This window comes from Procambarus clarkii, unplaced genomic scaffold, assembly GCF_040958095.1.
Source record: "Procambarus clarkii isolate CNS0578487 unplaced genomic scaffold, FALCON_Pclarkii_2.0 HiC_scaffold_391, whole genome shotgun sequence".
Lineage (NCBI taxonomy): Eukaryota > Metazoa > Arthropoda > Malacostraca > Decapoda > Cambaridae > Procambarus > Procambarus clarkii.
The window spans coordinates 101355-110850 of NW_027189424.1; the positions used below are offsets into that span (position 1 = coordinate 101355).

Sequence of the window (9496 nt, forward strand, 5' to 3'; positions counted from 1 at the left end):
CACTACTACTACTACACCTCCATTACCACTACCACACCACCCTAACTACCACACCACCACTACCAGACCATAACTATTACACCACCACCACAAATACACCACTATTACCCCACCACTACTAAACCACAACTACCACTACCCCAATTTCCAGACCTCCACTACCACACCACTACCCGGAACTGAGAGGTATGAGCTACAAGGAAAGGATAAAGGAGCTGAACCTACCGTCCCTGGAAAAACAGAAGTAAGGGGAGACATGATAACCACCTACAAAATTCTCAGGGGAATTGACAGGGTTACCTTACCTTGACCTGGAGGTGCTTCCGGGGCTTAGCGTCCCCGCGGCCCGGTCGTCGACCAGGCCTCCTGGTTGCTGAACTGATCAACCAGGCTGTTTGACGCGGCTGCTCGCAGTCTGACGTATGAGTCACAGCCTGGTTGATCAGGTATCCTTTGGAGGTGCTTATCCAGTTCTCTCTTGAACACTGTGAGGGGTTTGCCAGTTATGTCCCTTATGTGGGGAAAAAGGGGCGGACAAAGACACTCTTCAGCATGGGTGGGACACGAACAAGGGGACACAGGTGGAAACTTAGTACGCAGATGAGCCACAGAGACGTTAGAAAGAATGTTTTCAGTGAGAGTAGTTAATAAATGGAATGCACTAGGAAGTGATGTGGTGGAGGCTGACTCCATACACAGTTTCAAATGTAAATATGATAGAGCCCAGTAGGCTCAGGAATCTGTACACCAGTTGATTGACAGTTGAGAGGCGGGACCAAAGAGACGAAGCTCAACCCCCGCAAGCACAACTAGGTGAGTACACACTACCACACCACCACTACCAAACTACCACTACCATACTACCACACCACTACCATACTACCCCACCACCACTCCACTACCATACTACCACACCAACACTACCATACTACCACACCACCACTACCACACCACCATACACACGACCATGCACACCACCACTACCACACCACTACCATACTACCACACCACCATACACACCACCACTACCACACAACAACACACTCGTCGCAGACAACAAGTCTACATTATCTCGTCCCCCACAACATTCTACAATACACTTGTCCCCCACAACATTCCACAACACCATATCCCCACCACTAATATAGCCATGCATCACCACTTACCTCACTATATTATCTACGTCATTGATACTCAACTTTCTTGCTTCCTGTTGCTTCTGAGTCCAGTATCATTTTTTTAGCAGTATCTGCTCCAAAATGTAGACGAGATTCATACTAACGCTTGTGTCTACAGTGGTGGTGCTGGTGTCGTGTGGGCAATGGTGGCTTTAGGCCAGGGAGAGTCAGGAAAAAGCCCACCTACATCATCTTTTAGATTAGGTGGTGAACCTGCGGAAGCACAAGAGGGAAAAGACTTCCCTGTTGCCTTAGATTATAAATTAACTCCTAAGTACACAAATACCTAAGATTGACCCCTCCCTCATAGCCGATGTCCAGCGTAACTCCAAATGGCACTAGGTGCCTCTGGTGGGCTTACACTTGCGGCACCAGGACATTCTGCGACAGGTAGAGGACCTGAAGGCCTAAGTGCACCAATTGGGGGGCGAGCCGGTAAGTTCGCCAACACAATCCTTGTTCGAAACAGGTTTAGTATTTGCAGCAGGACTGCTTTTCCTCCTATATCAACTCAGATAACTTAAGGTTGCAGAGCAGGCAGAAGCCGAAAAGTCCGCGTCCAAGAAAGCGGCAGCAGAAAAGGCAGCGGCAGAGAAGGCAGCAGGGGAATAAAGGGCCTCGGCAGAAAAGGCAGTGGCAGAAAAGAACGCGGCCGAGAAGGCGGAACAGGAATTAAGGGCCTCAGCAGAGACGGCTTTGGCAGAAAAGAACGCGGCCGAGAAGGCGGAACAGGAATTAAGGGCCTCGGCAGAGAAGGCTTTGGCGGAAAAGGACGCGGCTGAGAAGGCGGAACAGGAATTAAGGGCCTCGGCAGAGAAAGCTTTGGCGGAAAAGGACGCGGCCGAGAAGGCGGAACAGGAAATAAGGGCCTCGGCAGAGAAAGCTTTGGCGGAAAAGGACGCGGCCGAGAAGGCGGAACAGGAATTAAGGGCCTCGGCAGAGAAAGCTTTGGCGGAAAAGGACGCGGCCGAGAAGGCGGAACAGGAAATAAGGGCCTCGGCAGAGAAGGCTTTGGCGGAAAAGGACGCGGCCGAGAAGGCGGAACAGGAATTAAGGGCCTCGGCAGAGAAAGCTTTGGCGGAAAAGGACGCGGCCGAGAAGGCGGAACAGGCATTAAGGGCCTCGGCAGAGAAGGCTTTGGCGGAAAAGGACGCGGCCGAGAAGGCGGAACAGGAATTAAGGGCCTCGGCAGAGAAAGCTTTGGCGGAAAAGGACGCGGCCGAGAAGGCGGAACAGGAATTAAGGGCCTCGGCAGAGAAAGCTTTGGCGGAAAAGAACGCGGCCGAGAAGGCGGAACAGGAATTAAGGGCCTCGGCAGAGAAAGCTTTGGCGGAAAAGGACGCGGCCGAGAAGGCGGAACAGGAATTAAGGGCCTCGGCAGAAAAGGCAGTGGCAGAAAAGAACGCGGCCGAGAAGGCGGAACAGGAATTTTGGGCCTCGGCAGAGAAGGCTTTGGCGGAAAAGGACGCGGCCGAGAAGGCAGCAGGGGTCTTAAGGGCCTCGGCAGAAAAGGCAGTGGCAGAAAAGAACGCGGCCGAGAAGGCGGAACAGGAATTTTGGGCCTCGGCAGAGAAGGCTTTGGCGGAAAAGGACGCGGCCGAGAAAGCAGCAGGGGGATTAAGGGCCTCGGCAGAAAAGGCAGTGGCAGAAAAGAACGCGGTCGAGAAGGCGGAACAGGAATTTTGGGCCTCGGCAGAGAAGGCTTTGGCGGAAAAGGACGCGGCCGAGAAGGCGGAACAGGAATTAAGGGCCTCGGCAGAGAAAGCTTTGGCGGAAAAGGACGCGGCCGAGAAGGCGGAACAGGAATTAAGGGCCTCGGCAGAGAAAGCTTTGGCGGAAAAGGACGCCGCCGAGAAGGCGGAGCAGGAATTAAGGGCCTCGGCAGAGAAAGCTTTGGCGGAAAAGGACGCGGCCGAGAAGGCGGAACAGGAATTAAGGGCCTCGGCAGAGAAAGCTTTGGCGGAAAAGGACGCGGCCGAGAAGGCGGAACAGGAATTAAGGGCCTCGGCAGAGAAAGCTTTGGCGGAAAAGGACGCGGCCGAGAAGGCGGAACAGGAATTAAGGGCCTCGGCAGAGAAGGCTTTGGCAGAAAAGAACGCGGCCGAGAAGGCGGAACAGGAATTAAGGGCCTCGGCAGAGAAAGCTTTGGCGGAAAAGGACGCGGCCGAGAAGGCGGAGCAGGAATTAAGGGCCTCGGCAGAGAAAGCTTTGGCGGAAAAGGACGCGGCCGAGAAGGCGGAACAGGAATTAAGGGCCTCGGCAGAGAAGGCTTTGGCGGAAAAGGACGCGGCCGAGAAGGCGGAACAGGAATTAAGGGCCTCGGCAGAGAAGGCTTTGGCGGAAAAGGACGCGGCCGAGAAGGCGGAACAGGAATTAAGGGCCTCGGCAGAGAAAGCTTTGGCGGAAAAGGACGCGGCCGAGAAGGCAGCAGAGGAATTAAGGGCCTCGGCAGAAAAGGCAGTGGCAGAAAAGAACGCGGCCGAGAAGGCGGAACAGGAATTTTGGGCCTCGGCAGAGAAGGCTTTGGCGGAAAAGGACGCGGCCGAGAAGGCAGCAGGGGTCTTAAGGGCCTCGGCAGAAAAGGCAGTGGCAGAAAAGAACGCGGCCGAGAAGGCGGAACAGGAATTTTGGGCCTCGGCAGAGAAGGCTTTGGCGGAAAAGGACGCGGCCGAGAAGGCAGCAGGGGGATTAAGGGCCTCGGCAGAAAAGGCAGTGGCAGAAAAGAACGCGGCCGAGAAGGCGGAACAGGAATTTTGGGCCTCGGCAGAGAAGGCTTTGGCGGAAAAGGACGCGGCCGAGAAGGCGGAACAGGAATTAAGGGCCTCGGCAGAGAAAGCTTTGGCGGAAAAGGACGCGGCCGAGAAGGCGGAACAGGAATTAAGGGCCTCGGCAGAGAAAGCTTTGGCGGAAAAGGACGCGGCCGAGAAGGCGGAACAGGAATTAAGGGCCTCTGCAGAGAAAGCTTTGGCGGAAAAGGACGCGGCCGAGAAGGCGGAACAGGAATTAAGGGCCTCGGCAGAGAAAGCTTTGGCGGAAAAGGACGCGGCCGAGAAGGCAGAGCAGGAATTAAGGGCCTCGGCAGAGAAAGCTTTGGCGGAAAAGGACGCGGCCGAGAAGGCGGAACAGGAATTAAGGGCCTCGGCAGAGAAAGCTTTGGCGGAAAAGGACGCGGCCGAGAAGGCGGAGCAGGAATTAAGGGCCTCGGCAGAGAAAGCTTTGGCGGAAAAGGACGCGGCCGAGAAGGCGGAACAGGAATTAAGGGCCTCGGCAGAGAAGGCTTTGGCGGAAAAGGACGCGGCCGAGAAGGCGGAACAGGAATTAAGGGCCTCGGCAGAGAAGGCTTTGGCGGAAAAGGACGCGGCCGAGAAGGCGGAACAGGAATTAAGGGCCTCGGCAGAGAAAGCTTTGGCGGAAAAGGACGCGGCCGAGAAGGCGGAACAGGAATTTTGGGCCTCGGCAGAGAAGGCTTTGGCGGAAAAGGACGCGGCCGAGAAGGCAGCAGGGGTCTTAAGGGCCTCGGCAGAAAAGGCAGTGGCAGAAAAGAACGCGGCCGAGAAGGCGGAACAGGAATTTTGGGCCTCGGCAGAGAAGGCTTTGGCGGAAAAGGACGCGGCCGAGAAGGCAGCAGGGGGATTAAGGGCCTCGGCAGAAAAGGCAGTGGCAGAAAAGAACGCGGCCGAGAAAGCGGAACAGGAATTTTGGGCCTCGGCAGAGAAGGCTTTGGTGGAAAAGGACGCGGCCGAGATGGCAGCAGGGGTCTTAAGGGCCTCGGCAGAAAAGGCAGTGGCAGAAAAGAACGCGGCCGAGAAGGCGGAACAGGAATTTTGGGCCTCGGCAAAGAAGGCTTTGGCGGAAAAGGACGCGGCCGAGAAGGCGGAACAGGAATTAAGGGCCTCGGCAGAGAAAGCTTTGGCGGAAAAGGACGCGGCCGAGAAGGCGGAACAGGAATTAAGGGCCTCGGCAGAGAAAGCTTTGGCGGAAAAGGACGCGGCCGAGAAGGCGGAACAGGAATTAAGGGCCTCGGCAGAGAAAGCTTTGGCGGAAAAGGACGCGGCCGAGAAGGCGGAGCAGGAATTAAGGGCCTCGGCAGAGAAAGCTTTGGCGGAAAAGGACGCGGCCGAGAAGGCGGAACAGGAATTAAGGGCCTCGGCAGAGAAGGCTTTGGCGGAAAAGGACGCGGCCGAGAAGGCGGAACAGGAATTAAGGGCCTCGGCAGAGAAGGCTTTGGCGGAAAAGGACGCGGCCGAGAAGGCGGAACAGGAATTAAGGGCCTCGGCAGAGAAAGCTTTGGCGGAAAAAGACGCGGCCGAGAAGGCAGCAGGGAAATTAAGGGCCTCCGCAGAAAAGGCAGTGGCAGAAAAGAACGCGGCCGAGAAGGCGGAACAGGAATTTTGGGCCTCGGCAGAGAAGGCTTTGGCGGAAAAGGACGCGGCCGAGAAGGCAGCAGGGGGATTAAGGGCCTCGGCAGAAAAGGCAGTGGCAGAAAAGAACGCGGCCGAGAAAGCGGAACAGGAATTTTGGGCCTCGGCAGAGAAGGCTTTGGTGGAAAAGGACGCGGCCGAGATGGCAGCAGGGGTCTTAAGGGCCTCGGCAGAAAAGGCAGTGGCAGAAAAGAACGCGGCCGAGAAGGCGGAACAGGAATTTAGGGCCTCGGCAAAGAAGGCTTTGGCGGAAAAGGACGCGGCCGAGAAGGCGGAACAGGAATTAAGGGCCTCGGCAGAGAAAGCTTTGGCGGAAAAGGACGCGGCCGAGAAGGCGGAACAGGAATTAAGGGCCTCGGCAGAGAAAGCTTTGGCGGAAAAGGACGCGGCCGAGAAGGCGGAACAGGAAATAAGGGCCTCGGCAGAGAAAGCTTTGGCGGAAAAGGACGCGGCCGAGAAGGCGGAAGCAGGAATTAAGGGCCTCGGCAGAGAAAGGCTTTGGCGGAAAAGGACGCGGCCGAGAAGGCGGAACAGGAATTAAGGGCCTCGGCAGAGAAGGCTTTGGCGGAAAAAGGACGCGGCCGAGAAGGCGGAACAGGAATTAAGGGCCTCGGCAGAGAAGGCTTTGGCGGAAAAGGACGCGGCCGAGAAGGCGGAACAGGAATTTAAGGGCCTCGGCAGAGAAGGCTTTGGCGGAAAAAGGACGCGGCCGAGAAGGCAGCAGGGGAATTAAGGGCCTCCGGCAGAAAAGGCAGTGGCAGAAAAGAACGCGGCCGAGAAGGCGGAACAGGAATTTTGGGCCTCGGCAGAGAAGGCTTTGGCGGAAAAGGACGCGGCCGAGAAGGCAGCAGGGGTCTTAAGGGCCTCGGCAGAAAAGGCAGTGGCAGAAAAGAACGCGGCCGAGAAGGCGGAACAGGAATTTTGGGCCTCGGCAGAGAAGGCTTTGGCGGAAAAGGACGCGGCCGAGAAGGCAGCAGGGGTCTTAAGGGCCTCGGCAGAAAAGAACGCGGCCGAGAAGGCGGAACAGGAATTTTGGGCCTCGGCAGAGAAGGCTTTGGCGGAAAAGGACGCGGCCGAGAAGGGGGCAGGTGAATTTAGGGCCTCGGCAGAGAAGTTAGTGGTGGAAAAGGCCGCGGCGGAGAATAGTTTCTAAAATAGAATAGGTTCTAAAATAGTTTCCGAAAACTTTTTGTTTCCTCTAGAATACAGATCAAGGATCATTGGCGCACGTGGATCAAAAATTAAATAATTGGAGGGTTAGTTTAGGGTTTTGATTAAGTTGAGGAGTGATGTCGGAGAGTCAAGTAATTTAGGAACATAATCAACCACAGGCATTATGTTCCTGGAGGGTGAGAAAGATAATGTGGACGCCTTAAAAAAGGAAATTTAAAATTTAATTACAGGGTGGAAGCAAAATGACTTGAGGCAAGAAAGACCTTTTCTTTATCAAAGACAACAGGACTTAGAAATTGTGCATTAACAATTATTTGTTCCCAACATATTTTATAAACGTTTATTTGGCCCCCAAGGCGCAACAATAATGAAATTTGAACAAAAATATGGAGTAAAGATTGATATAATGAAAAATGAAAATAATTAAATTGTGATCTCAGGCAAGTAAAGTAGTGTAGAGAGCTGTAAGGCCGAAATATAAAAGTTTCTCTTTGAGATATGACCGCCGCCATGACTGATGGATGCCTATTACTGTTACCCACTTGAGCTGGACGGTAGAGGGGCGGTCTCGTGTCATGCAAGTCTGCATTTAATTCCCGACTGTCACAGTGGTGGGGCACCATTCCTACCCACGCCCCCCCTGTCCTATCCCAAGTTCTTACCCTGACCCCTTTCAAGTGCTTTATAGGCGTATAGTTCCTCTTCCCTTGATTGAAGTGAAAAATGTGTTCCATTCGACGCAACAGGTATGGTGTAGTCATTACATGTTTTTTTGGAGACAACAGGAGTGGTGGTTTCACTACGTGTTCTGTTGAGCTATTGAGACAACAGGAGTGGGGGGTTATTATGATGTTGATGTTCGTCATCCTTCCTTATGAACAAACCAACCCAAAATTCCAAAGAGTGCTTATTTTTCATTAAATCACCCTTCACCAACATATTTAGGGGATGCGGCTCCAACATAATTCTCGTTGTCATGTGCACATACCCACTTTAGCTGCCAGGACTCCTCACTCTCTCCTTGGTTGGTATGATCTCCTCAATCCCCTTTTCTGAATTATTATTCTGTACTACCCTGTCCACAGCTATGCTTCTCTCATTTCAAGCGCTCATTTCTGCTTTCTGGGAAGCCTCACTAGGACAAGTGTAAACACGGGTAAATTATATACATTTACTATACAGAAAACATGTACATCACACATACAAGAATAATATGTCTCCAACACTCTACGATATTATAGTCAGGTTGCGATCCGATACCATCAGGACTATCAGTTACTTATACCAAGTAGTAGCCCAACTCCTGGCTTGCCACTTACGCTACCTATCCCGTGGCCTGGTCTTACTGATGTTATCAGCAGTGATACGTTTTTGTTGTCAGAGAGAGCTAGTGAGAATTTGGTGGTGGTGGTCCTTACAATGTTGTCTAGGGAGTATGAGGAGTAAGGGAAACAGCCTGGTACACAAGTCACAAATTTATACGTACAAGTCACACAGGATTACATTTAACAAGGCGTTTTCCTCAAAACATAAGATCACTATGTATTATAAACTCAAGTGGCTCTGACCACCCCATGGCTCACTGTCCCATTCCTGGTGTCATGCACCCAGCCACAAACAGCTCTCATCCAACGACATATTTTTGCCTCTAGGAAACCTGGACTCTTATAAAACCTCTCCAACTTCTGTAATATTACTCTACCCAATCTTGCAACCCTGGATATAGAGAAGGATAGGCTGATCTGACTGAACGGCCGGAGAAAACCCCTCAAATAGCAGGAACGGTCGGCAGCGATACACCTCCCCCCTTCAGTCAAGATGGCGTCCACCTCTTGCATCATCGCCCCTTAATACTCTATTCTCTACGTATGCTATCAAACACATTAATGATTTTATTTACTATATTCCCCCATGCATACTTTTTTATAGAGTCCATTTTTCCCTTACATAGTTACGCTATTCAAGTTCAAATTATTTCTGATGATCTCCAGCTGAGAAGGCACTACTTTACTGGGCGGAGTAATAATGATGACTCGCGGCCTCTCTGATCTCAGCTAGGGATTTATATTAATATACACTCTCCCTGTGTCCACCATTTTCAACCGAAACCAACCTCCACAGGAGGTAAGGTTCGTAACACCCCTTCTAAGCCATGGAGAAAAAAAAAGGGAAATTCTTAAAGGAATTTCACTTTTTTTTTTAACATAAATAACACCTCAAACAGATGTCATAGTAATTGTAAAGAAACAGTAAATGATATATAATAAACACTAGATACACAAGAATATATACATCTCTGAGCAATAGTACAACCCTAAGTCACCCCAGGTTTTGGCAATCTAGAAAGTGCATCTGCTACTACATTTAATTTTCCTGGAATATATTTGATGACCAGATTGTACTCTTGCAGCAATAAAGACCACCTAAATATTCTCTGGTTGGAATTCTTCATGCTAGCAATAAATGTTAAGGGGTTGTGGTCAATAAACACTTCAACAGTATTGGCTGATGTGGGAACCGACCTGTGAGATTTATATTTGTTTAATTTATATGAATTTATATATACGTTAATTTATATACTTCGATAGCAATTTGTATAATGTTAAGTGGACTGTATTTCTGCAATAATCTCATAATCTCACAAATCGATCCTCTACACATTAGGGGGGCTATATTTATATATATGCAGCCAATCAAACTACAGTATTAACTACATACATTGAA

General features: G+C 51.5%; 1 protein-coding gene across 1 annotated transcript; it reads left to right on the top strand.

Annotated features, from left to right (window-relative positions):
• Positions 1–1510: 1510 nt before the first annotated feature.
• On the top strand, positions 1511–9005 carry LOC138361451 (tol-Pal system protein TolA-like). The gene is made up of 4 exons (XM_069320782.1): positions 1511–1613; positions 4765–4988; positions 5439–5909; positions 8997–9005. Exons 1-4 carry the CDS (start codon positions 1511–1513, stop codon positions 9003–9005), a joined length of 807 nt encoding a protein of 268 aa, XP_069176883.1.
• The last annotated feature ends 491 nt before the right edge of the window (positions 9006–9496 follow it).

Bases quoted from the DNA above. Each gene is read 5' to 3' on its own strand.
- LOC138361451 (XM_069320782.1), top strand. From the start codon at position 1,511: ATGGCACTAGGTGCCTCTGGTGGGCTTACACTTGCGGCACCAGGACAT. The intron at 1,614-4,764 runs GTAAGTTCGCCA...GGGCCTCGGCAG, and splicing joins ACCAATTGGGGGGCGAGCCG to AGAAGGCTTTGGCGGAAAAG. The intron at 4,989-5,438 runs GCGGAACAGGAA...AAGGCGGAACAG, and splicing joins AAAAGAACGCGGCCGAGAAG to GAATTAAGGGCCTCGGCAGA.